General features: G+C 41.7%; 2 protein-coding genes across 15 annotated transcripts; one reads left to right on the top strand and one right to left on the bottom strand.

The window, feature by feature from the left end:
- Positions 1–523: 523 nt before the first annotated feature.
- xcr1a.1 (chemokine (C motif) receptor 1a, duplicate 1) lies at positions 524–4710 on the bottom strand. 5 transcript variants are annotated; one of them, XM_061824558.1, is made up of 4 exons: positions 4580–4710; positions 3660–3745; positions 3273–3405; positions 524–2550 (listed from the first exon to the last, which is right to left on the bottom strand). In XM_061824558.1, exon 4 carries the CDS (start codon positions 2540–2542, stop codon positions 1535–1537), a length of 1008 nt encoding a protein of 335 aa, XP_061680542.1. In that variant the 5' UTR covers positions 2543–2550; positions 3273–3405; positions 3660–3745; positions 4580–4710; the 3' UTR covers positions 524–1534. The 5 variants fall into 5 exon arrangements, with proteins under 5 accessions (XP_061680542.1, XP_061680539.1, XP_061680541.1 ...); XM_061824555.1 differs by having other exon boundaries at positions 4554–4645; XM_061824557.1 differs by lacking the exon at positions 4580–4710 and adding an exon at positions 4461–4485.
- On the top strand, positions 4131–26174 carry fyco1a (FYVE and coiled-coil domain autophagy adaptor 1a). 10 transcript variants are annotated; one of them, XM_061824547.1, is made up of 19 exons: positions 4588–4716; positions 5025–5112; positions 5925–6022; positions 7648–7754; positions 7853–7978; positions 8447–8553; positions 9219–9362; positions 9457–9550; positions 11453–13957; positions 14051–14143; positions 15603–15721; positions 15793–15960; positions 18089–18241; positions 18331–18560; positions 19654–19807; positions 22373–22465; positions 22550–22760; positions 25296–25405; positions 25561–26174. In XM_061824547.1, the coding sequence occupies exons 3-19, from the start codon at positions 5962–5964 to the stop codon at positions 25634–25636; spliced, it is 4551 nt and encodes a 1516-aa protein (XP_061680531.1). In that variant the 5' UTR covers positions 4588–4716; positions 5025–5112; positions 5925–5961; the 3' UTR covers positions 25637–26174. The 10 variants fall into 10 exon arrangements, with proteins under 10 accessions (XP_061680538.1, XP_061680528.1, XP_061680531.1 ...); XM_061824551.1 differs by having other exon boundaries at positions 5922–6022; XM_061824550.1 differs by lacking the exon at positions 4588–4716 and adding an exon at positions 4724–4918.
- Positions 26175–27886: the final 1712 nt, after the last annotated feature.

The following is a 27886-nucleotide window of genomic DNA, read 5'->3' as shown; positions in this document are numbered from 1 at the left end:
AAAGTTTATAAAACAGTTGTGAGACCAGCTATGATGTACGGATTAGAGACGGTGGCACTGAAGAAACAACAGGAAGCAGAACTGGAGGTAGCGGAAATGAAGATGTTGAGGTTCTCGCTCGGAGTGATCAGGTTGAATAGGATTAGAAATGAGCTCATGAGAGGGACAGCCAAAGTTGGGTGTTTTGGAGACAAGATTCGAGAGAGCAGACTTTGATGGTTTGGACATGTTCAGAGGCGAGAGAGTGAGTATATTGGTAGAAGGATGCTGAGGATGGAGCTCCCAGGCAAAAGAGCGAGAGGAAGACAAAGAAAAGGTTGATGGATGTGGTGAGGGAAGACATGAGGAGAGTTGGTGTTGGAGAGGAAGATGCACGGCTTAGATGGAAAAAGATGACACGCTGTGGCGACTCCTAATGTTCAGAACCATAAGACTGCATACCGATTGCAGGATGGGCTTGGAAACAAGCATACAACTTAATTACTTCCCATTTTACACAACAAAGGTTCTTTATGTTTGTCTTGTTTTATTTTCATGCAAAAAGAAAGCCACAGCATTCGTTGGGTACCTAATTAATTTGTATACATTTGCACAAATGTAAATAAAAGGTTTGAAAACTTTGAGAGAAGAATGAAATGTGTAACATTCTGATATAGTATATTTGATTATAATGCACAGTCATGTATCAATTAAAATCACATTCCATATACAAATCATCGTTTGGCAATAGTTTTGAAAAGGAAGCAAAAACAATAATGTTCGTCAATAAATGTATTATCCACAATGCTTTTGTGAACATTTCATAGTACAATTTTTGCAGCTCATAAAGCCTAACGCATTGGAAGGGATGCACATAAAAAGACAATTGCAAATGTGTGGCTATAAAATAAAAGCTAAAACTAAATGTTTTATTTCATACTACTGGTTGGTTAGAGTACATTTAATCGAGTAACAAAAACATAATTGTTCTGTACTCATACAGTATAACTGGTTCACTTTTCTATGCATGTACAATCAATCACTTTAACCCCCAACCATACCCTACAAGCTCGGGTCCACTTACCACACACTGAGAATATTAAAAGAGCATCATAATTCAGTGTATTACTCCACATTTGCTTACCAAACATTTTTCAGCTCAAATGTTGTCAGATGGTCGATACAGAGTATTCCCTTGGCCAAATTCCGTGCAAGCCTTAATCCCAAACCCTAATGAACCATATTCCCTCACCACTTCGCTTACCCTGATGCTAACCATTAAACCGAACACCACCTACAAAGTAACCCAACTCTTTATCGATACAAATATATAATACTTTTTTAAGTAAATATACATTATGCTTCCTTCAGATTTCAGATAAGTTATCTTATTCTTTAACTGGATTGTTAGCGTGACATACCAAAACTCACAGCATTCAGGAGTGAATAATTTTACTGGAGCATTCAAATCCTTTCCAACATACAATATTGCCATAATTTGGTATTTTAAGAATTGTAGTTTCAATCACGGCAAATAGATCAATCTGAACAGCGTCTAATACATTGATCCCTGTGAGATAAAATTTCGTATCCGTCCCTGCTTTGACTCAACCGTGCTCGGTCCTCTGAACCGTTCACAGAACATTTTCTTCAGATGACCCCGGAACCTCACACCAACCAACGCGTAAAAGACGGGGTTGAGGCAGCAGTGAGAGAAGGCGACGAGCCGGCACACGTAGAACGCGTAATCGAGTCGAATACTTGTGTCGCAGTCTTCAAAAGGTGGAACCAACTTGTTGGACAAAAGCCTCAGGAAGATTGCCACGTTGTACGGCACCCAGCCAAGAAAGAACACGGCCACGATGCACAAAACGAGCTTCACCACTCGGGTTTTTGTGTGCGATCTGGTTCTCGTGATTCTGACCAGTATTCTGCAATAGCAGAAAGCCACAACAGCAGATGCGACCAAGAAGAAGAGGTTCTGTTGGGAAACGCCGACCGTTGCCCACAGGTCGTCCTCGTATTCGCAGCCCAGGGATGGTTTATCTTTGTGCGGGATGGAGACGACGGTACTAAAGAGCAGCGAGGGCACGGCCGCGCCGATGCTGACGATCCACAGCAGGACGGACACCAGAACCCCCACGGTGACGTTTCGCGGTCTGAGATCGGACAGCGGGTGGACCACGGTCAGGTACCTGTAGACGGTCATGACGGTCAGGAAGAGAAGGCTGCTGTAAAAGCCGATGAAGAAGACAAAAGTGACGATTTTGCAGATGGCCTTGTGGAACACCCAGCCCCACATGTGGTAGATGGTCCAGAAGGGGAGACCGCTGGTGAAGAGTAGGTCGGACACGGCCAGATTGAGGATGAGAATGTTGGTGAGGGATTTGAGGTTCTCGTACAAAGCCAGGATGACCAGGACCAGGAGGTTTCCAACGAGGCTCAGCGTGATCACAACAGAGAAGAAAATGGGAACAGCAAAGAAGGCGAATTGGACCACCTCCTCTTTTTCGCATACTTCATCTTCGTAGATGGAGTCGTAGGAAATGTCAGAGTCGTTCATTGCAGTGCCTAAAAACAGTTACACGATGTATGAGTGAGGTGCTTGCATTATTGTTGTCTATTTGCAGTCTCCATCCTCTCTTACAGTACAGTATCTGTGACTTTGAGCGTGTATGGCTTTAAAAGGTAGGGTCCAAAAAAATTATATTCAAGTCAGAATACTGTTACCTACGTTTTGAGCCTTTCAATGACTCTTCCGGGATCTCTGCATCTCTATTGCAACCGCCTGGTGACACTCTGGGACCAATTTAAACTTGGTGCCTACTTCCTTGTTGAAAGCGCCGCAATGGCGAAGTAGTGTTGCTAAACTGTTAGGGGTTATCTTTTTCCTCATGCCGTCAGAGTACGAACGGCACGGTGAAGAGGAACGTTTAAAAAGCAATTCCAAATTAAATGGGAAAATGTCCGTTCCAGGGATTAAACACCTGTCGTGAATTTTGCTGTACAGATCGGTGTGAGAGAACAGCAAGTTGAATAAAAAGCAGAAAAAAACCCACCGAACAGTTTGTTGGACTTTTGGATTTGAAAGTTTAGAGAGGTCAGTATCAGCTCACCTGAGGTACGTGAACTTTACGTTGATCCTGAAATTTCATCTGACGGTCGAATATCTCTTACTTTGTTGTGAGTACAATGCAACTGTATTTTGAAACAACTGTATACATTTTTTAAAATGCAAAAATGATTAAGTTCTTCTAATCTAAGTATGGATATAAAATAAAACATAGTCCTACCTGAAATTGTGACCACTGATGCTGTTGACGTTCGCTCTTGGCTACGGAAAGAGGAGCACTGAACTCATTATGGGCCACATAATTGAGGCTCTCATGACTGCTTGTATTTCTGCTTCTGCTTTCGTGGTTCGACCTTTTGGGATAGATAGAGAGAGAGAGAGAGATATGAACGGACTGACGTACAGATGGACGGATGGATGGATGATAGATAGAGAGAGAGAGAGAGGGAGGGAGGGACAGACGGATGGATGAATGGATGGATGATAGAGAGAGAGGGACGGACGGAAGGACAGAGGGAGGGATGGTTGGATAGATAGATAGAGAGAGAGAGAGAGAGAGAGAGAGAGAGAGAGAGAGAGAGAGAGAGAGACTATTCAAGTAATTTACATAAGAGCCACCCTTATGCCGATTTTGCAGCTACACTGGCCGAAGAGCAGCAACTTTAAAGCGATGGCTGGAGTCCAAGGCTAAAACTGCAGATAGATATAGATAATTATACAGATGTATGTATAGATACAGACTATCATTAGCTAACCGCGTTATTGATATTAGCCCCTGCTAACCAACACAAATGTATAGCGTAGATGTCAACGTGTGGGTGTGTGTGTGTTGGGGGAGGGTGTTTGGCGATGTAAAGAAATGAAGGAATTTAATAAATGTTTAATTTCAGGAAGAAAATTAATAAACTGCAGGTCTGGAGAAGAAAGGAAAGAAGAAATTATATACGGAAGGCAAAGATTCCAGGAAATAAAGGTCTAACAGGGTGAAACCAGGAAAAGGGTCAGAAAGGGAGGATGGAAGTAGGAAGGAAGGAGGTCAAGAAAATAAGTTTTCTAGTGAAGGAAAGATGGAGGGCAGTCAGGAAGAGAAGAAGAAAACTGGCCTGAAGAAAGGTAGGAAGGTGAAAAAGCAGGTTCAAGTGATGGATAGAAGGATACAGTAAGGAAAAAATTGTGGCGAAAGGAAGGAAAGAGGAAATGAAGTCAGAAAAGTCGGTTTCAGCAAAGGAAGGATGCATGAAGGGTGAGAGAGAAGATAGGAGGTCAAGAAGGAAAAGATGCGAGTAAAAAAAACGGCAGATGTAATCGCTTCCTTTGTCAATACAACAAATTATACACTTTGAAGATGTTTTTCAAACTAGAGATTACACAGCAAACAAATTGTGCGCACTACTGTGCTGCTTGTCACTTTGATCAAAACAAGGAACAGAAAACCAGGACAAATGTTTCTGAATGCCAGCGATCACATGACGCCAGTGTTTACACTGCGACGACAACCAACCTTGTCAGTCGTTAGAGCCCGCCTACCTAGCGCATAGCCATTTGTCAGAGGACACAAGACTCGGTTTGTGAGTGGATGCTGGTATGTGTCAATCACAGCAGCTGCTCCGTGTTGAATCTGCGGCGCAGCTGGGTTGATATGGACATGAGTCATTTGCTGGAAAGTATGTTAAAAGTTGACTTATTCCACCAATAACAAATTTTTGATAAGAATGTTCAATATTTTGAAATAGCTTAATTTAGTTTTGTATGTTCGTTGATGACTTAGATGTTGTCAACGATGTCTTTTGTATGTTTACCGTTTTGATAGCTAAGTTACAAGTTATTAGTTATTTGTCAAGTCGCCGTCATCTACTCGCGAGACGTGTGCGTGAGCGCTGGAAATGTTTACAGTCTTTAGTTGCTAAACATGTTCGATAATGTTATTCTTGACTCTTGGTTTTTGGCTCGTGTTTCATATATGTTGTCAAAGTTGAACAAAGCCGCCGGAGATTAACCCAGTTAGCTCGAGGCTAACGTTAGCTGTTAAAGTGGCCCCGGTTGAAGAAATGTAGTAAAACGTGAGTAAGTTTCACTTGCTTCGACTTTGTAATTATCTGTTCGATTCTATTGATGCTTCTCAAACAGATTTCATCCCCCAATGTAGCTTTCTACTACCTTGCTCTGTCACGTAATCATATCCATGAAAATCAACACAATTTGCTGGTTATTGACATTTTAGTAAACCCAAAAAGTGAAACATCAGAAAACTATTTGAACTGAATGTAGTGCTGGTAACTTTCCTGCTCACTGGGTTTGAGTTCTCGGCCACACTGTCTCCCTTATATATTTTTTTCCATCCTCTGATTGGTTTGTTTACAACAAAACTGGTTTTGAGTCACGTAAGAGGTAGATAGAAATCACCACAATTTGTTACATTTATCAATTCATCTGTGGTGAGTATTTTCTAAATTGAGGTGATTCTGAACTTTTTGTCGCATTATTTGTTCTGAAGTACTCCAGATAATGTACCTTGGCACAGTTATGCTGTGTTTTTTGTGTAGTATTGATGCTTTCTATAATCGTGACGTGATGGTGGTGGTATTAAGAGGTGGATTAAGTCAGCTAAATCCCAACTGAAGGCCCAGTTACTAAATGCACTCCTGTCCACTTCAATAAAGACTGTGTTTATTTAGTGTTTATCATCACAGTTCAGTATAACATTCTATTCTTGTGGCATTACATTTTGGCAGTGAGTACATAATCAAAAATGTGCAAACGTCAGAATTTAGAGTGATGCTGTTTTATTTAAAAAAAAAAAAAAAGTATACATGATGGGATGTGAAAGTATCTCAGTATCTTTTGTGCTGATTCTGATATTCTGATTCAGCAGACTGGATGTGACCACCAGGAGGAGGAGCGGTGGGGCCATGGCTGTTGGAGCTACGGTGGGGGAGAGCCAGCTCCAGAGGATTATCCGAGATCTGCATGGTACGCCCCCACCTTTGTGTGTGTGTGTGTGTGTGTGTGTGTGTGTGTGGTGTGTGTGTCTATGTCTGTGTGAGACATGCTGGTGACAGTTGTGGTCTGACTTGGTGTGAGATTGTGGAGAAGGAAAAGGAGGCTTTACCATCACACGATAACCCTCCTCGGCAATCCTGGATCCAGCTAATCTCACCTCATCTGGTTTAAAAAAAAAAAAAAAAAAAAAAAAAAGCGCCGGTGGATGCGACTTTGTTTCCGTGTAGAAAAGTGGCGAAGTCTGTGTCAGCATGCAGCCGGACAAAGAGCGTGTGCTGAGAGTACACCCAGCGCACATTTCCTTTCAATTTTTGCGGTGGATACGAGGCAAGTATGCAAAAAAAATGGACATTCTTGAATATGGTAGTCGTATACGTGAAAAAGTTTACTTTTTGCTTTAGTCTTCTTTTTTAATAACTCAAACTGTGGCAAGTTTTTCAAACCCTGTGGAAGAACCAACAGTAAGCATGAATTGTTGTGCCCCAAAGTGCTTTCATGTAGACATTTTCTTTATTCAGTGTCATTCTTGATATTTTACCATTTTTGTGCAAGCATGAGGTATTTCAAACCCGTTTTACACCCAAATTTAATAAGTAAACATCATTGTTCTCCTTAGTAAATAATTTTACTTCATAGTCAGTCTAATTACTATCTATTCTATTTTTTACCAGTTTCCATGTTAAACAGTTTTTGTGACTTTTGCCTTGTCTAGCAGATTTAAAAATTCATGGAAACTGTTCTAAACTTTTCCATACTATGGTTTTCTCCAGTCAAATAACATCAAACAGTTTTTGTAATTACCAATGTTCTTTTTCAAGGGCAGCAAACAGCTGAGTTTTGGTCTAATTCAAAGTAGTTTGCAAACTTTCTCAACCACCTCTAGAAGTTATTGGTTCTTCATGTGCCACCATAGTGAGCACCATTAAAATATAGTAACGTACTGGGTCCGAATAAGGTAGTGTTCATGAAAAACAAGGCAGAGGCAAAGTATTTTCATTATTATTGTGACCCACTGTAACATTAGTCAGTTTGAAAATTAACACTGTCCTTCAATATAGGAAAATATACAACTTTAGGCTCCTTGATATTCAGTAGGTTACAATGGCCCATAAGTTAAAAATTGTACTCGTGTAAAATTTTAAAAATATACAGCTCTTAAATCCATCCATCCATTTTCCTAGCCGCTTATCTTCACGAGGGTCGCGGGAGTGCTGGAGCCTATCCTAGCTGTCATCGGGCAGGAGGCAGGGTACACCCTGAACTACTGTAAAGGGGTAAAGTAGAAACTTCAAACTGTAAAGTAAAGGGGCCAAATAATATTGCATGCCTCACTTTTCAGGTTTTTAATTGTTAAAAAAGTTTAAAATATCTAATAAATTTCATTCCACTTCACAATTGTGTCCCACTTGTTGTTGATTCTTGACAAAAAAGTTCAATTTTATATCTTTATGTTTGAAGCCTGAAATGTGGCGAAAGGTCGAAAATTCAAGGGGGCCGAACACTATCACAAGGCAGTTTAAATAGATCAGTTTTCTGATGCTTTTTTTAAAATTAACAAATCGATTTTTTTTTTAATTAATTCTTTGGAATTGCAGAGGCTGTTGGGGAACTTGCTAAAGAATACAAGGAAAATGGGGAGCCAATCACAGATGACAGCACCAGCCTACACAAATTCTCTTACAAACTGGAATACCTGCTCCAGGTTTGTGTCCGAATTAAAATCATAACATACGATTTTATATTATCCTAATAATGTCACCCCAAATGAGTTTGACAACTATGTCGTGACTTTTTTCCCAGTTTGACCAGAAGGAGAAGACAACATTTCTTGGGACAAAGAAGGATTACTGGGATTACTTCACCGACTGCTTGGCTAAAATTAAAGGCGCAAACGATGGCATTCGATTTGTCAAATCCATATCGGAGGTATGAAAAGTTTTACCCTTTTTAGCCTCCTGAGATTGGAATATTTTTTTTTTTGTAACTGTTTTGAAAAGAAGAAAAATTTCACTCAAAGGAGTTGAGCACTGGTGGGGTAAGCTGATGAGGAAGCAAATGCCACCTCTGATAGCGTACACATTTATCTTCCAGAAATTAGAACATTAAATCAGTTTCATCAGTTTAGCCTGTACAGAACGTATTGCATGCTGATGGCTTTTCAGTCATGTGGAGTAATGTGATCTCAATTGGAGGACGAGGAGGATGAATTTTTTTTTTTTTTTTTTTTTTTTTGTCACAGCTACTTGTGGAACATCCCTCCAGACTAACTGAGTAATGTGTTAAAAAATTTCTGTGTAGGTTTTCACCCATCCATTTCATAGTAATCTATGAAGGTTTAATCAACTGGACTGTGCTGGTTTATTGAAGACCTTTGACCTTTCCTCCCTCCGACAGCTGAAGACGTCGCTAGGGAAGGGCCGGGCATTTATTCGTTACTCCCTCGTTCACCAGCGATTGGCTGACACCCTTCAGCAGTGCCTCATCAACCAGAGAGTCACCAGGTACCACTTCTACTTCTAGATATAAACTTTATTGGTTACAATATGATGTTCTTACATTTTTTGCATTTACTATATATTTTTTTACTACAGCAAAGTGACTAGTAGCTGGAAACAGGAAGATAAGATGTACATATTGAATAAAAGAATGTGCAATACTAAATGAATAAGTACGGAAGTACGTGTTGGAACAGTGAGGCCATTTTTCACTCTTTATTGTAGACTGAAAACATTTGGTTTGGACAATTGAATGAGAATAAATAAGTTTAGATATTATTTTCAGGTACGTATTTACTGTTTAACTGGATGAGATGCACATTTTAAGATAGCACCTGATTTCAACCAACCCATGTTTGATTTAGGTAAAAAGTATTGGAATGTGTGACTTTCATTGGCCAGGTCTTTACTATTACACTGAATAGGCAAACAATACTGTCTTCACTTGTGTTTTGCCCGTTAAACTATAGCACTTTATACTAGTTAGTAAACCAAACCTCTCTCTCCGAGTAAAAAAAATAAAGGAATTTTGAAGCTCAGAGGCAGTGGAAAATTGATCTGAGCTCGTACAAAAACAGTGGCCACAGCAAACTGCAGCATTTGGAACAACATTTGGGCCGATTTTTTTTTTTTTTTTTTTTTCATGCATTTCTATTGCTCTTTCTCCACAGTGACTGGTACTATGCAAGAAGCCCCTTCTTGAAGCCTCACCTCAGTGTCGATATCATCAATCACTTGTACGAACTCAACGAGATTCACTTTGATGTCGCTTCCAGAGGATATGACCTTGATGCCTCCTGGCCCACTTTTGCAAGGTAAGAGTTTTGTTAGGAAAAATAAGGAAGTGGAAAAGGACATGGAGTTGAGGTCGTTAAGATTTTCTGAAATTAAAAATGTCACTTTGAACAGGAGAACACTTGGAGGTGCAGGCTCACCTGGACACACATGGAAACCACCCAGTCGCAGTTCCAGTGTTAACAGTCTGGCCAGCAGTTACTCCCAGGTAACGATCAGAAGTCAGGTAAAATCGATTCCAGGGTGCCGAGTGGCCTCCCAATTTGTCGTAATCTAGGAAAAAAAAAATCCCATGGAAATGATTGTTCTATTGTTACTCAGTGGCGGTCACAAAATATTACCAATATTTTTTTTGAGTAAAGGCTTCTCACGTGGGCGGTCACTGGGCTGACATTATTGCATTGTATTAGCCAAAGTTAATAAGTAAAGAGTGAAGAGGAAGCTCTTAACTTTGACATGTATGGTGACACTAGACTGCTTTGAATGCGAGTCAGTTGACAGCATGTACATGGTGTATATTTTTCTTGCTTTTTCTTCACACTACATGTTCAGAGTGGTCCTTCATTAAAAAGGGGAAATCCACTGGGTTGCATGAAAAATGTATTGAATAGGTCATGTAATATGTACTCTATTTTGAATATGTGATGGTAAATCATCTCTTGTTTAATAGTGTTTGAGAAGATTTTTAACGACAATGACGAATTTTCAGGGCCGCTGCAATTTTCGCAAGTCACATGACCTACCTGCGCGGGTGTGACGCGTACTGTGCCACAACAAAGTCTCGATTTCACGGGACAGCATTTTTGCCCAACGCTGATTTCTCTGATTTATCCTCATCCGATGAAGAAATAGCAGTATCAGGAAGAGGAATACTTCCATACACACCCGTGAGCGGCAAATCCGCGAGCGTCTCGGCCGCTCAGTTGATCTGAAAGGCAGAGGAATACTTCCATGCAGATTTGAACCTGTGGCTGTAAATAATGCGGCAGAGCCGTGAGCTCGCTCCCCCGCGAGTGAGCTCCGCCGTTCGGCTGTAAATAATGTTGAATATTCGGATAGTTTTTCGGGCGGAGTCTGACGAGATCACCCCGCCGATCGGCGGAGTCGTGAGCTTATTCCCCGGCCGAGTGAGCGGGAAGCAAGCTCCGGCTCCGCCGCTGTGTATGGAAGTATTCCTCCGTCTTCCCGATCAACCGATACTGCTATTCCTTCATCAGATGAGGATAAATCCGAGAAATCAACGGTGGGCATAGATGCTGTCCTGTGTAATCGAGCGTCTGGAACAGCATGGTATATGTCACATACATCCACATAGATCATCTGACTCACGAAAATGGCAGCGCCCTTGAAAATTGGTAATTGGTTTAACATCACATTATCATGATAAAGTACATATTACATGACCTATTGGATACATTGTTCATGCAAACCAGTGGATTTCCCCTTTAAGAGCAAATTTCCAAACTAAGCCTCAAAAGTCAAAGAAAATTGTCTTAAGTGCACAGAACTGGATTCCTGTCTTGATGTACTCTGATGTGCTGACCTCGCCTCAGACCTTTTTTTGGGACTTGAGGTGATAATGGGATATAGATCAACTTTAAAAAAAAAAATCCTCCCTCACACATTTAAAACACATTGAAAACTATTAAAGCACACCTAAATATAACACAACTCTCCTCAATGTAGAAAGCATAAAATGTATGGGAATGATTGTACATATTGTAGCATAGTGAAATATTTGTGTTTAAGAATCGAGACCTGGTAGGGTGGCTTATGAGCGGTAGCTGTGACAGCAGCTCCTGTGTGTAAATGTTATCAGGGCATACAGTAAATGGATGTAAAATGCATCAGTGAGTGAGCCTCTTTTTTTCCCCTCTTGCGAGGTCGTTACTATAGTAAATATAATGTAAAAACAATGCACTGTTATAGATTACCACTATATAGCAAGGATTTCAGTGACAGATAATTAGATACGCCTCACAAAAGAAAATCTAAGATATTCCGGGGAAATTTTAATATTACTATTACTATTTTAATTTTCTTTGTTTTCTCTGTACACCACGTTCACCTGTCCTCCTTCCTCTTGTTGCCCGTTTTCCTTTCCTTTTAGCAAGCATCTGAGTTCCTCTCCAGCCCCGACTATGGTCACGGTCTTCTGAATGACCTGAACGACTCCCTGGCTCCCTGCAACGAAGACGCCAGCACCGTTGAAGACCTTCGTCTGGAGCTGGACCGCTCCGATCTGAAGCAGCAGGAGCTCCTGAATAAAGTGCAGCAGCTTAGCGGGGAGGCTGAGGAGCTAAGAGGGGTCGTGGTGGCGCTCCAGAGGCAGCTGGATATATCGCTCAGCGCACAAGAGGAGCAGCGAGATTTGCAGGGAGAGCTTAAGGATTTGCAAAGGAGAGAGGAGACCCTTTCCAAAGAAGTGGAAAAACTCAAGAATGTAGAAAAAGTCATGGAGGCCGAACATCACCTCCTTCAGGAAAAGTTGGCAGGTACTGAGGGGAAGAACATAGAACTGCTGGCCAAATTGGATGGTATTCTCAGTGAGAAGGGCCAGCAGGCGGCCAGTCACTTTGATTCAGCGCAAAAGATACATGAGTTGTTGGACAGCTTGAAGGAGGCAGAGAAGGGCAAGATGGAGGCCATTGCTGAAGCGGAGGAGAAGAGAAGGCAGACAGAAAGGACAGAGGAGGCACTGAGGGTCAAGGAAGCTGCTGTAAAGGATGCCGAAACAAAACTCAGCACGTTACTTACATCTGCATCTGAGGAGAAAGGCTGGCTGCAGACCAAAGTAGACGAACAGTCCCAGACCCTTGAAATGCTGGAAGGCACGTTGACGCTGAGCAAGAAGGAGACCAGCAACTTACAGAAGCAACTTCAGGAGCTTCAAACATCTTTAGAGGAGAAGGAGAAAGAGGCGGAGAATGTTAAAAGGAGGGCACAAGAGGATCGAGGGGAGCTGCTTAAAAGTTTTGACAGCCAGAAGGATACTTTAGAAGGAGAAATTTGTGCTCTGAAAGAACAATGGAAGATTAAAGAGGCACAGATGACCTCCAGATGTGAAAAGCTACAAGATCTTGAAGACCTCAACCAAAAACTGAGCACAGAGAGGGACAAACTGACCTCAAAGCTCAACAACCTAGAGAGTTACGTTCGAGAGCAAGATGGAAAGATTGAAGACTACAAGACGCAGTGTGCCAATCTAATGGAGTTAAATGAGAAACTGTTGACCTCAGGGAAAAGAAATGAGGAGATTAAACAGGAGATGGTAGAGCACCGGACAGTTCTAGAAGGTGAATTAGCATCCCTAAGGGCTTCTGAGAAACAACTAAGGAGACAGATGGACGATGCCAAGATGACCGTGGGTGAAAAAGAAAAGGGCCTGCGTGAGGAGAATGTTAAGCTGGAGGAAAATCTGGAGCGGGCCACGATGGCTGCCAAGCTCTTAGATGTTACGTCGAAACAGCTCGAGAAGGAGAACCAGAGTCTGAGAGAGGAGCAGGACACTGTGAAAGAGTCTCTCGTTCGGATGCAGACCAAGTTGAAGAGCGCTCATGGGCAAATCGAGGAGCTGGAGAAGAGCTTAAGAGACTCACGTAAGAGTGAGGCCAGCCTTCAAGAGCAGCTCCGGGCTATGGAGGCGCAACTACAGAGTAAAGAGAAGCACCTTGTTGAGGTGGAGTCCCGGCTGATTGCTCTGGAGGCCAGGGACAAGGAGCTTGAGTTAGCAAAGGCAAAAGTAGAAACGGCCTTTGCAAAACAGACAGAAATAATTGAAATGGTTACGAGTGAGAAGCAGGCCATGGAGAAGTGCCAACTGGAGAGAAGTGCTGTCCAGGCTAAAGAGAACCAGGAAGTAGCTGTGAAGCTGACTGTGATGGAGGGCCAGTTAGATGTGAGCATGAAAGAAATGTCCAGGCTCCAGGCAGACATTCTAGACCTCAAGGTGAACATACAGAGATCGGAGGAGGAGAAGCTCAAGTCCCAAGCGCAGCTGGAGGTGACCGAGGCCCAAAGAGACGAGCTCCGGACACTGACCGAGCAGCTTAAAGTCCAGACGGAAGCCCTGAACCAGAAGCACGTAGCGGAGCTCCTGGAGTGTAAAAAGAAAGAAGAGGCGCTAACCGAGCAGCGTGACAGGGAGATGGCCGCCCACGCCGAGCTCTCCATCTCTGCAGCCGCCCACCGAGAGGAGATGTCCGCCCTTAAAGCCGAGAACAACCGTCTCACCGTGGAGAATACCGAAATACGGGAAGGCCTGCACAGGGCCAACACGGAGATGGCTGAGTTGGGAATGACCATCTGTAAGCTCAGTGCGGAGAAGGAGGAGGCCAGAAAGCATTGGGTGGATGATGCCGCCGCCATTGAGGAACTGAGGAACGAGGTTGAGCGCCTAGAGGACTCTATGGGCCAGTTGCAACTTGAGAATGAGAGACTAGAAGGGGAGCTATACCACAAAGAGAAACTACCTGACGCTATCACAAAACTTCAAGAAGAGCTAGAAAAGAGCAGGAGCCAAGTGCAAAACATCAGGGTCTCTAGTCAAGAGGAGATGGAGGCTTTGAGGTTCCAGATGAGCTCAGAGAACATGAATCATCAAGTCCAATTGAAGGTGAATTAATCCCAAAGCATTGCTGTCGTGTTTTTTTTTGTTTGTTTGTTTTTTCAAATTAAAAGATGGTTATTCACTCATCTCACTCATTAGAATGTGGACAAGCAGCTAATGGAGGTCAAAAGCCAGCTTCAGGAGGAGAAGAAGACCGTGTCATGTTTGCAGGATAGAGTGTCTGAACTTGAGGTATGTAACCTCATCAACCAACACATTTAGTATTAGTAAATCTTCATTGTCCAGACAGGTCATACATTAATGTATAAAATATGCTTGAAGTCAAAGGAAACCTCTTCAGACTTAATTACTGCTCTGTAGTGTGAGACTCCGCTGAGTTAAAAAAATAACTAAATAAGACAATAGTGCCTTCATTATAAATGCCCCTTGGAGATAACGAGAGAGACTTGTTTAACATTCAGTTGTCTTCTTGTCACATATAATGAGAGATGTGTATGTTGCTTGAATGCTGGCAGCAGAATAGCCAAACTGAGGCATGTAGCAGCCCCCAGATGTAATTGATAGACTAAAATGGGCTGTGGTGACCAATAATTGTATTGTGGTGCTATGTGTGGGTTCCCTTTTTCCTTTATTATTATTTTTGCTGTACTAGGCAATTAAATAAGCCGTTAGACCTTTACAGCATGAGTGTATGTTTATTATATTACAGTATTTTTTATTTTTTGCTATTGTAAATCATTCTGTCATTGAAATAGCTTTCGTTTCAAGCCCATTTATATTTAGTGAATGGTTATCTTTTACCCGTAAATAACACAAAAAATTGGTAAAATTTAGAGTTTTTTTTTTTTTTTAACAAAAAAAGTTTATCTAATGCATGTATCTACAGTGTTCTTTCTCGTTCATCCATTCTGAACCAATGTGCCGGGGCAGATTTATGTGCCGTGAGCGCCCTTCAAGTGTGCTGTGGGAAATCATCAAAATTTTACATAATTGCTCCCAAAAATATTTACAAACAAGAAATAATGTATCTGTTCATCTATCTGCCGCTCTGGGACAGGTTTAATCAAAGTCAAAATTAACAGCTGAAATCTTTCCTCTTTTAGGAAAGTCTGCAAGTGGAACATTAATACCGTAATTTCCGGCCTATAACCCACGACTTTTTTCACATGCTTTCAACCCTCCGGTTTATGCGGTGATGCAGCTAATTTGCTCATTTTTTCTAACGGTCGCAAGGGGGCACTCGAGCGGAAGAGGTAGGAGTGAGACCAAAATATGTGTGCCGAGGAAGTGACTTTTACCGGTGCGGCCTTTTTAGCGCTGCGCTAGCATGTTACTGCCGTATCTGTGATTTTTACCAGTATGTCTTTTTTTTAACCGCCCCTCTTAGTGCACATGGTGGCGTTAGCGTTAGCACAAGGGCATTAGCGTGGCGGCGCTAGCGTTAGCGCGGCGGCGCTATCATTAAACTCTGCACCGTCTTTCTTTGTAAATATCTCGTACACTGTGGTTTATGTTATGCCAGGATCCTTTAGAATGGTGCAAACATTTGTGTTTTCTCCAATAAAATCAGGGATATTAGTAATTTTTTTTCTGCTACTTTTTTCCTCCTCCAGTGGAAGAGATACCTATTCAACACATAATTTGATCCAAATCATATTATCATCACTAATTGTTTTCCTAAACTTAACAGGCTGAGAATGAGCAGTACCTGCACCTAAGCGGTGAGAAGGACGCTCATATCACCAAGACTGAAGCGACTGTTCGCAAGAGCGACAGTGCAATTCAGCAGCTGAGAGACACGCTAACAAGGTTCACAGACGGCGATGGTTGCCAATTTGCCTGCATATTGGGGTTGTACTCAAGGGTTTCTCCTTCCTCAGCGCCGAAAACACGTACTTGGCTGTGCAAAACGAATGCGAAGAGTTGAAGCGCAAACTGAGTGCGGCTGAAGTTGCCAAAGAAAGTGAGCACCTGAAGATGACAGCTGAGATCGATGACCTCAACAGGACCAAGGTCAACTTGGAGGAGCGCCTCATTGAGCTTATAAGGTAGCACCCAGAGTCTATCAATAGCAGTGAAGAGCAGGTGCTGGAGCATGTTTGGAAGCCTACTTTCTTGTCATTATGGTTGCCTCTTCTTTCATGTTCCCACTGAGTTTTTAACACGTTTTTCCAGGGAGAGCAGATTTTGTTCTCCTCACGCTATATGGGGAAAAAAAAAAGTACCAAACAAGAGGCGGCAAGGTTTGTTTGAATTTGAGGAAATGTACATAGACGCTTTGATGAAGACGAAAGCAGGAAGCGAGAGGTACAGGGAGCAAAAGAGAATAGAAGCTTTCTCTCTTTTCTTCTGGTATCAGCAGCTGTTGTTGCCTCACTGCCTACGAGGCTTTTACGTTTGGCAAAGTTGAACCCTGAATGTCAGTGATTCTTTCAATCACTTCCCCTCGGATCTGTGCACACAATCTCACTGTTCTTCCTCATGTGTTATGAATTACTTTTGACCTGCTTTATTTTGTGAACTCAATCTGCTTCTATATATGGTTACATGGACCTTGGGTACATCTTATTTGATTCATTTGAGTGATACATATAAGTAGCAATGCGAGGAATAGATCTCATTATGATGCCCTGTAGTTCATTCTCTCATATTCCTGCTTGAGAGTCATTCAAAAGTGAGAAATATCATCTTTCTAAAGGGGGATGTTTTCATGTAAGTCCTTTATTAAATCTTATGAGCTTGTTTTGAAGCGGTGGAAACTCTGAAATATTCTAGTATACATGGATCATATGAAAAACAACTAAAAATTTTGAGCATCAATCTTTGACAGCTTTCTCTTTTTAAAACTGCTGTGTTTCGCACAACATTATTAAAATTCGCGTAAGCTGATCACAAAAGTGTATTCACTACTATTACAGTTTCCCACCACAGCATTTCAATCACCTTTGGTGGCAAATGTGCAAAAGGTTTCCAGATATATTATTATATCCAAAGTTGGGTAATTTTCATCGGAATGAATAGATTTTTTTTTCTTTTTTTAACTATATAGTGGTGCCTCTACTTACGAACGTTTCTAGTAACAAAAAAATCTGGTTATGAAGCGCCTCCTCGGAAAAATATTGTCGCTAGTTACGAAGAAAAAAAATTCATGATACGAAAGGGGAAAAATATTGGTGTTGGATTCGCAGCCCCCAAATTCCATCGAACATAAACATCCTGTATTTTGGTTTGTGTGGCGCGATAGAGCTGCACTCCTATTGGCCATTGCCATAGATTCTTCCTGGCATCCCATTGGCTAGGAAGGACGTCAAGTCTTTACCCTGGAAGCTTTTCGTTTCGCTTGGACTATTGAGTGTCACCGAATCACACGCCAGTGCTTTCAGACGCACTCACGGTCACACGCTTATTGGTGAAGTACAAATTTTTTGTGAGTTTTTTTATTTGTTTTATGTATGTTTATTAATCTTTATTCACCTTGGGCCCCAAGAAACCTTAGGGTTAGAGTGTGTGTGTGTGTGTGTGTGTGTGTGTGTGTGTGTGTGTGTGTGTAAATGTATATATATATATATATATATATATAAAATGAGGGTTGGCGCGACTTATTAGAGCGTTCTGAGAACTGGGGTTCAAAAAATCCCTGCCACACCTGTGGAGTTTGGATGTTCTCCCCGTGTCTGTGTGGGTTTTGCCCAGACACTCCAGTTTCCTCCCACATCCCAAAAACATGCATTTGTTGAAGACTCTCAATTGCCCTGAGGTTTGTGAGTGCGAATGCTTGTTTCTATGTGCCCTGCGATTCGCTAGCAGCCAATTCAGGGTGTACCCCGCCTCCTGCCTGAAGTTAGCTGGGATAGGCTCCAGCACACCCACAACCCTCGTGAGGATAAGCGGCCCATGTGTGTTCTCCACATAAAGGAATAAAAAAAAAAAATTCTCCCAACTCTCGTGTTGTACTCTGCCCTACATTTTTTACATTTCCAGTTTTGTCCCATAACTCTCATTAGTTTATCAATGTAAAAATACTGTCATCTAATACAACAGCTATATAAAAAAAAATTACCTTTTCCTAATATCTTAATGCATTCAGCAATCAGTGTATATTATTGGGCGTGTAGTTTGTTGTATTGAAATTGTACTTCATATCCAGCTACATACAGGATTTCCTTGCCCACTCAGGGACAAAGATGCCCTCTGGCAGAAGTCTGACGCCCTGGAATTCGAGCAAAAACTGCGGGCAGAGGAGCGCTGGTGGTTGGTAGACAAAGACACCACTCACTGTCTCGGCTGTCAGGGCCAGTTCACCTGGTGGCTGCGCAGACATCACTGCAGGTGTGCACTCAAGATCCCAAGTGGACACTTTTCAAGACACAACAATAACACTTGTTCATTGTTTTTTTTTTTTTTTTTTTTTTGGGTAGGCTCTGCGGCCGCATCTTCTGCTACTACTGCAGCAACAACTATGTGATGACCAAGCACAGCGGTAAGAAGGAGCGCTGCTGCAGGGATTGTTTCAGCCAACACAGCGCAGTGGTGGAACGTTTCACTGCCGCCGAGCTGAGCCCATCTGATCTGGAGCCTTCTCCGCCGGGAGCCGGACCTCATCCTACCCCTGAGCCTGCCCCCTATAAACCCACTCCCAGTGTCAGAGGTGCGGGGCAAGCTGAGAAAAGCAACATTATCCCGGTGACATGCGTGACGGCTTCCTAGACATAAATCAATATTTTGTTTGTTCTTTAAAGATAATCAAAAACTCATAAGCTGTAAGGTTAACTGAAAAGATGGACTTGTCAGTAACAGGAAACACCAGAGACTGTCATTGAGCTTTTTGATTTTAGCCTGAAGAAAACATTACAGTTAAGCCTTGTTTATCGAGGGGGTTTATAGAGATGATTCAGGCACAACTGCGATCACTGGAAATCCCAATATATAGAGAAAAAACACACACAAAACAATCAAAATGCACTTTAAGTGTTTTGTAGCGCCCGAGTGCCTGTTCTTGCTGTCTCGTTTGTAGATCTCCGAAAACCTCAGTGCTGCTCGATATGTTGTGGCACAATTTATGTTGAAAGTGCGCAACTTCCTCAAAAAAAAAAAACAAAAAAAACACCTTAATATACAATGTATCATATCATTCGCATTTCCTCTATATTTTGTGGAACATATCAATGTGTGTTGCCTAAATCTCTAGTTTATCGCAAATGGTTTTCATTGGTTGTTACAGTATCATCACTGTAATGCCCTCGCATGAGGGGAAAAAGAGTTGCCAGTGCACTTTTCAGTCCCTGATTGATCTTTAGGAGAAGAGTAAAACATAAGGAACACACTCGTGGAGGTGCTGCTTTAGGCTACAGTTTACTCCCAACCACTCACGCAGACTCTTCAGCGACACACTGTCCCACCAGACCCCACCTCTTAGAGGCATGTACTTAACAGTATTGTTTTATACATTTTAAGCTTGCAATTTTTGTGTGTGTGTTCAAATACAGTACATAAAGGTTTTTAGTATGTTTTACAAGAGGTAAATGTTTCGAGTGTGTGGGAGGAGTGAAACTTCTTTAAAAAAAAAAAAGTTGTTTCACTATGGTCTGTACATTGCTAATTTTCACCCATAGCATGTGGGTCTGTAACATATTCCCAGCGATTAGTGGGGGTTCACTGTAAATACAAGTGTAGTTGGTACCTGGTCAATATTCCCCCCCATGGTCAATTTTTTCTACCAAATCACATCCACAAACTTCCAGTTTCAGAACCAAGCGACAAGCCCGATGACGGCACTTTCGATATCATCACAGAAGAGGAAGTGAACGGAGTGTATGACAGTGACAGCAATTCACAGACGACCGGCGGCTCTTTAGAGGGAGAACAGGAACCGAGGCCACACGGATCCTTGGACATGTGAGTATTTATATTATCGCCACGTTTCCAAGCTCAGTAAGTTTGGTTTGTGTGGTTCAGTTCTCACGGTGGGTATTTGGGGTGCACTTGGAATTGCAAGAAAGTGGCGTGAAGAAATGATGACCACAATGGATTTGAAGTATTGGAGTCCAGGCAATTGTAACCTTATTTGAGCACTTCAGGCGGGTAATATAGCTTGCTGTAAAGCAGAAAAATGTAATCAATTTGATAGCGGCAACGTGCTGGAGCACACTGAAGCTGGCGTATGGACACAAGCACAAGGAGAACTTCTAAAATCCACAGAAAAGTCAGACCCAAGATTTGAACCCCAAACCTCAGGACTACGAGGCAGATGTGCTAACAACTGCATTGCCCTTTTTATTGCCTGCCATCCTCAAATTAGTAATGTTACAAGTCGCTGCCATCTTTGTGTAATTTTCTAAAAAAGATGGAATAAGCGCCCAACCATCTCTAAAATTATTCATACAGTCAGTACTGTAATGAAAAAACAAATTTCTAAAATACATCATTACTATTGATAGTACTATTTTTATTATTATCGCAAACTGCTCTTCTTGCAAGTAATGTTCCATTTGCATTATTTAAGTGGAGTTTTAAGTACAAGAAAAGCCGTTAGAAACATCACGGTAATTTCCACGCGTCCACTCGGTGAACCCCTCAGAATTCTGGCTCTTAAAAGTTTATTGTGGATGTTTTTGGAAACTTGTCAGCAAATCAGAGAAAATCTTCCCCAAGTAGCACATGAAACAAACGTGCCAAAAAAGGTAATTTTGTTCCGTGATTCGTGATTCAAAATTCTTGGTGCGTTGTACTCCGCTCGTAAGGACCCGTTCCAACCAGTTTGTCTTTTGACAGTATATCATTTTTGGGGAATCTTGTAACGTTGCTACTTCATCTTAAAACTACACTTATATAATATATATATTATACATTTTTTTTAAATCTATATTTAAATTAGGGAAGATGAGTAATCCAGGCGACACAGTGGCTCAGATTGAAAACGTTGGCCTCACAGTTCGGAGGTCTTGTGTTCAATCCCAGACCCTCATTTTTGTTATTCTTGACACGCTTATTTTTGGCCGGGGACGCGGGGGGGGCTTGGAATGGATTAGGCTATTTACATGTAAAATGTACATCTATTTACCAAAAATTCACGTGTGTGTGTGTGTGTGTGTGTGTGTGTGTGTGTGTGTGTGGTGTGTGTGTGTGTGTGTGTGTGTGTGTGTGTGTGTGTGTGTGTGTGTGTATATATATATATATATAAATGACAGCACGCTGGCGCGACTTATTAGAGCGTTGGTCTCACAGTTCTGAGAACTGGGGTTCAAAAAAATCCCTGCCACACCTGTGGAGTTTGTACCTGTGTGGGTTTTCTACAGGCACTCCGGTTTCCTCCCACATTCCAAAAACACGCAACATTAATTGGACACTCTAAATTGCCCCTGGGTGTGATTGAGTGTGGCTGTTTGTTTCTATGTGCCCTGCGATTGGCTGGCAACCAGTTCAGGGTGTACCCTCCCTCCTGCCCGTTGAGAGCTGGGATATGCTCCAGCAGTCCTCACGATCCTTGTGAGGATAAGCGGCTAAGAATATGGATGGATGGATATTAAAAATGATAACCTGTTAAAAGAGTAAATCTGGTTGGAATGGCTCCTTACGAGCAGAGTAAAACGCACCAAAAATTTGGAATCACGAATAATAATAATATACAGTTATACCTCTTGTATGATTTGGTTTTGACACTAGAAATGAGTCAAGCATAAGTACAGACGTGAAAAAGGGAACGTAAGTAAGCCCAGCAGGCCAACAATTTTTTCTCGATTATAATCTTCTCCACCCACAAAGATGGGAAGCAGAAAATCTGGAAGTACACAAGTTCCCTACTGCTTGAGATACCACATCATTTGTTGCATGCTGTCAACACCCCACTGCTACATTTATAAAACAAAATACAAATAGTCTGAGCCTTCTTCAGTATTTGTCATAAAAAACAAAATTAACTGTTTGGATTAATCAGCACCACTTGAAGTTTTTGCTGACTGACATGAAGTTGAGCATCCAGCCCTTGTGCGTGTTCCTGTTGGTTTCACATGCTCCTTGGAGAAGACTCATCACTAATGTTGGGAATAATATAGCTGCACCAAGTAAATTTATGAAAGTCACGCGGGTTCTTTCTGAGCTTCGTAATGCCCCAACATAATCTGGCTCTTCAAGGAGCTTTCAACTGCATATCACTGTATTTATCAGTAGCTCCTGATGGTTACATGTAATGACAACTTTGCCATCTCCATGACGACAGAGCGTATTTCATTGGCTGCTAAAATTTGTCTGAAAGCTCCAGGGGAAAAAAAAAAAAGACGCCGGTAGATGCGTGATGTTGGGTTAAGATTGCCGTGGACTTGTGGGGAGCATCCAAGTCGAAGTCATTATCCTAGAGGATTGCAGCAAGTCATCTTGAGATATAGCTTGTCCCTCTCCCCGTTAGCTTTAGATAGGGTTCCATTATGAGGATGGAAATGATATTATTTTCCTTTGTGTGTGCAGAGGTGTTGGGGAATTAAACCCCGATGAACCGGAGGAGAATGTGGCCACCGTGCAGGATTCGGAAATCAACCTCCTCAAGTCAGGAGAACTCACGTGAGTGTTGACGTCACTCCCCTAGTGATGTTTGCCAAATTCTTTTTCTATTAAAATGGTCTCCACGTGTCCCCCTAATTTCAGGATGGCCATCCCGCTCAATATCGAGGATATTTCCCAGTTTGGCGACGGCTCCCGAGAACTTTTCATCAAATCCAGCTGTTACAGTGTAGTAACTGTTGCTGTGGACGACCCGGGCCCAACCATCGGCTGGATGTTTTCCTCAGAACCTAAAAGCATCTCCTTTAGTGTGGTTTTCAAGGAATCTGCTGAAGTTCAGGTGGAACAGTCCAAGGTAGATACATTTGCAGTTGAAACCGTTAATATACGTCTCAAAATATAAAACTTTGTTTACACTATCAAACTCATTTTTCATAACTATTCTTGAAAATAAATTTCTTACAGAGGATTATATTTTTGTGGTGAAAATGCTCTGTAAATTCAACCCAGGCTACAATTAGCTCCTCCCAGATATGCTAAGATCTTCGTTGCTTCCGATTACTTGACCATACTTCCTTCACACCAACTACTTCTTTCCTTTTAGCCAAGGCTTTGGTATCATTTTGTAATGTTTTAGGGTGTTACCTAAAGAATACTAAAATATCCAAATGGTTGAGTTTTTCAGTTAACAGCTGAGAATTGTTTCCACAGAATAGTGTACTTCTTTGACACCAATTACTACTTTGCTATTCGGACTTTCACGCCATCTTGAGGCCTCTTAGAGCAAACAAAAAAAAATAGTGGATTAAAAATAGGTGAGTTTTACAGTGAGTTGATGTGTCTGGGACCCGCAGATAAGTAATAATAGGATCAATTTTTGCTTAAAATGAATTAAATGTATTTTTTAAACCATATGATTATTATTTCTTTTACAGTTTGTGGTGGTTTTGAACTGCTCATAAGTAATGTCAATGCAATCTATTAGAAATGCTAAAAGTACTGCACTGGATTTCTCGAGATGTTATTAAATTATAATTACCGATAATAGCGCTCCCTTGACAGTTATGATTCAGCTCTTTTGTGCAGGTGTTCCCGATGTTCTTTGAGAGGAGTGTACTTTCACGGTCCACAGACTGTGACCCCCTTCAGATTGTGGAACCACTGAAGATAACGACGTTAATATTCCATGACCACCTACATTATTTAATTGCCCCTTGATCTTTTTAATTCATTTTCTGTGGCGGTTACCTTAATTAGGGTCACGGGTCAGCTGGAGCCTGTCCCAGCTCACTTTGGGTGAGAGCACACTCTGGACTGGTCGCCTGTCAATTACAGGGCATATACAGTGACGAAAATAAATATCTGAACACCCTGCTATATTGCAAGTTCTCCCACTTATAAAATCATGGAGGGGTCTGAAATTTTCATCGTAGGTGCATGTCCACTGTGAGAGAAATCACAATGTATTATTTTTTTAATGATGTATTTGTGTGATACAGCTGTAAATAATTATTTGAACACCTGTCTATCAGCTAGAATTCTGACCCTCAAAGACCTGTTAGTCCGCCTTTAAAAGTCCACCTCCACTCCATGTATGATCCTGAATCAGATGCACCTGCGTGAGGTCATTAGCTGCATAAAGACACCTGTCCACCCCATACAATCAGTAAGACTCAAACTTGTAACATGGCCAAGACCAAAGAGCTGTCCAAAGACACCAGAGACAAAACTGTACAACTCCACTCGGCTCAAAAGTGCTACGGAGAAATTGCCAAGCAGCTTGGTGGAAAAAAAGTTCCACTGTTGGAGCAATCATTAGAAAATGGAAGAAGCTAAACATGACGGTCAATCGCAATTGGAGTGGAGCCCCACGCAAGATATCACCTCGTGGGCTCTCAATGATCCTTAGAAAGGTGAGGAATCAGCCCAGGACTACATGACAGGACTTGGCCAATGACCTGAAAAGAGCTGGGACTGACTGTTGGTAATACACCAAGACGTCATGGTTTGAAATCATGCATGGCACCGAAGGTTCCCCCGCTTAAACCAGCACGTCAAGGCCAGTCTTAAGTTTGCCAATGACCATTTCGATGATACAGAGGTGTTGTGGGGCAAAGTTTCGTGGTCAGATGAGACCAAAATGGAACTTTTTGGTCATAATTCTTCACTGTATAGAAAAACAAACATTCAGACTCACATTCCCAAATTGCACTGATGGACGATTTAGAGTCTTTAGTGAATACATGTTTATGTAACATAGGAGGAAGCCGGACTACCTTTAGAGTCCCCCCACGAGCACGGGGAGAACACAACATCCAAACTTTGTACAGGAAACCCAAAACGGAGATTCGGATCATCTGACCTTTGACTGTGAGGGAGAGAAGTTCTCCCACCCTCCTCATAATGAGATTAATAAATTAAAATTGATTCTTCCCCCCTTGTTTGTATTTTGAATGTTCTGCCCGTGCCTGCATGGGTTTTCTCCAGGCATTCCGGTTTCCTCCCACATCCCAAAAACATGCATTCATTGGAGACTCTAAATTTCTCCTCGATTGGCTGTCAACCAGTCCAGGATGTACCTTGCCTCCTGCCCGTTGACAGCTGAGATAGGCTCCAGCACTCCTGCGACCTTTGAGGATAAGCGGCACAGAAAATGGACGGATGGATTCTTTTTCTTCCAAATAAATCTTTCCAAACGGTTAAAAAGGCTCAAATGGTGTGCCAAAATCTGAACTTAGCGCCACACAAAGGGAGCACATTGGCTTGCACTGTCAGTAGCAATAACTCCACTTCGATGTTGTTGATCGGGAACTCGGGGGGGGGGGGGGACATTGTTTTTTTTTTTTTTCTCCCCCACAGGGCGACAGTCTTTTGTTCTTTTCTTTTCAAGGTTCTAATTCCATTGACGCGCTGCAATTCCCACAAAGAGACTATTCAGGGACAGCTCAAAGTGCGCCGGCCGGGAACCTACGCGCTCATCTTCGACAACTCTTTCTCACGGTAGGCGCGTGCTTCTTAACCTGCACGTGATCCTCCATTTGAGTGGGTGAACGCTTATGAATGAACTATTTCATCCAAATAGTGATCTCTGATCACAGTTTCCTGCTACAGTTCATGGTAATGCGACCATTTGATTGGAATCCCTCTCCCCGCAGGTTTATCTCCAAGAAAGTCTTCTACCATCTGACCATGGAAAAGCCCATCATCTATGATGGAAGCGACTTCCCCTGAGGCTTTAACGTCACGTGGTTGTCGCTTAAGTATCACCACGGCAACTAAATAGAGATGAAGAGAAACTCCTCCTGAATGACGTTTGTTGAAAAGAAAAACAAAAATCTTTCTCTGAATTTGCAGACATGCTTTTTCTTTTTTTTGACAGCGATGACTTGCTGCAAAAATATATACGCCAAGTAAGATTTTTGTTTTTCATCAGTTTAAATGTATGCATTAATTGATTGACAATGGAAAAAAAGAAGTAACACTAGCCAAATGAAATCTGGCAGCAATTTTTCTCTTAAACAAGAAGCCTGTTAAGACTCCTTTTGTGTGTATTTTAATCGTTTTTTTCAGCAATATTTTAATGTATGCTTTAATTGATTTAATTTGTATTCATTTTTACATTGGGGGGAAAAAAAACAACACTACCAAAATGAAATCTGGCAAGTATTCTCTTGAAAACAAGAAGCCAATGAAGTCTGCTTTTTGTGTATTTTAAATATTATTTTTACTATGCAACATTGTTTTAAAGTGATGGGTTGTGCACTTGTGCTGTCTTTCAATTCAAACACCCTTGAGAAGTAGAAAACTACATTTTTGGGGCCGGGGGGGTCTGAACACTATTTGCACTGTGCGCACTTCTCAGGAGTTTGACATAAATGTGACAGCTGTCATATTATGTTTTTGTCTACAGCAAAGCAAAACGCCGAATGAATGAACGCCGCCATCTTGCGATGACGTGTAGTATTTTGCAGCCACTGTAGCTTCCAAGTGCCTATTGACTAATGGCTCCTAATAGGGGTTCATTTTTGGGCAATGTTGTGTTTGAGTAGTTTGGGTTTTATTATTCGTCTTTTTGACACATTTTAATATATTTTTTTGTGTTGTATTTTGTGTGTCTGTTTTATATTTAGAGGGAAACCAGTTGGGTTAGATTTGAATACTGTTCTTGACCTATGCAGATCTATCTTTGATTGGTGCAAATTTGTATGTAAAGCTTTTTTTCACTACAAAGCTGCACTTGTTAAAAAATATAAAATACAGTATTGTCATGGAATGATGCACGCGTTAATGTGTTTGACTTACTGTATGCGTGAAGAATGACTGCTGTAACCAAGTCAGACATTGACATGATTTGTTTGTAATTTTGGGACATTACAACCTAAATAGTAAGATATGTTACTGTTTATTAGTGTTTTAGGAGGGTTGATGTCAGGACACTCCAAATAATCTGTAAAAGTGCGTTTTATGTTGTACTTGATGGTCTACGAGAGGTAAATTACTCCCAAATGGCAAAATCAATCCAAAGTGGACTCAAGCAGACAGTGTCATATTGTTTATATTGACTTGTTTTCGTCGTCTTCACTTTTATGCTTGCATCTGAGGTGAAATGAACATGTGAGGTTAACGTCTGTGACATTTTTGCCACACTCCCCTTTGTCTACAGAATGTTGTATAACCTTGTATTCATTTAAAGCTGCACCAGTGTTGTGTCATGATATACAGTAATGTTGAGTTGAAAAAAATACAAAAAGAATAAGGGGAAGAGTTAAATGACAAAATGCATGAACTTTAGCGTGCACATGTAACAATTTGGCCTTAAAAATAATGCTCATTTTGAGTTGTTTATATTATTTTTTTTGTAGTTCTTAGCTGTTTGGAGAAATATGTTAGAATAGTACAGGACATGTATGAGGACAGCAGAACAGCGGTGAGATATGCCGTAGGTGTGTCAGAAGATTTTAAGGTGGAGGTGGGACTGCGTCAGGGATCCGCTCTGATCCCCTTCCTGTTTACGGTAGTAAAGGATAGGCTGACAGATGAGGTTGGACTGGAATCCCCTTGGACCATGACGTTTACAGATGATATTGTGATCTGCAGTGAAAGCAGGGAGCAGGCGGAGGAACAATTACAAAGATGGAGGCACGCACTGGAAAGGAGAGGAATGAAGATTAGCCGAAGTAAAATAGAAGAGATGTGTGTGAATGAGAGGGGCGGAGGAGGAAAAGTGAAGGTCCAGGGAGAAGAGATACCGAGGATGGATGACTTCAAATATTTGGGGTCAACAATACAGAGCAATGGTGAGTGTGGTAAGGTAGTGAAGAAACTGGTCCAAGCGGGATGGAACAGTTGGCGGAAGGTGTCTGGTGTTCTATGCGACAGAAGAGTCGCCGCTAGGATGAAGGGCAAAGTCTATAAAACATTTGTGAGACCGGTTATGATGTATGGATTAGAGACGGTAGCTCTGAAGAAACAACAGGAAGC

The sequence above is a fragment of the Syngnathoides biaculeatus genome, chromosome 7 (assembly GCF_019802595.1).
Source record: "Syngnathoides biaculeatus isolate LvHL_M chromosome 7, ASM1980259v1, whole genome shotgun sequence".
In the NCBI taxonomy this organism is placed as follows: domain Eukaryota; kingdom Metazoa; phylum Chordata; class Actinopteri; order Syngnathiformes; family Syngnathidae; genus Syngnathoides; species Syngnathoides biaculeatus.
The sequence above is the reverse complement of the archived record's forward strand: the minus strand, read 5'-3'. Positions and strand labels throughout refer to the sequence as shown.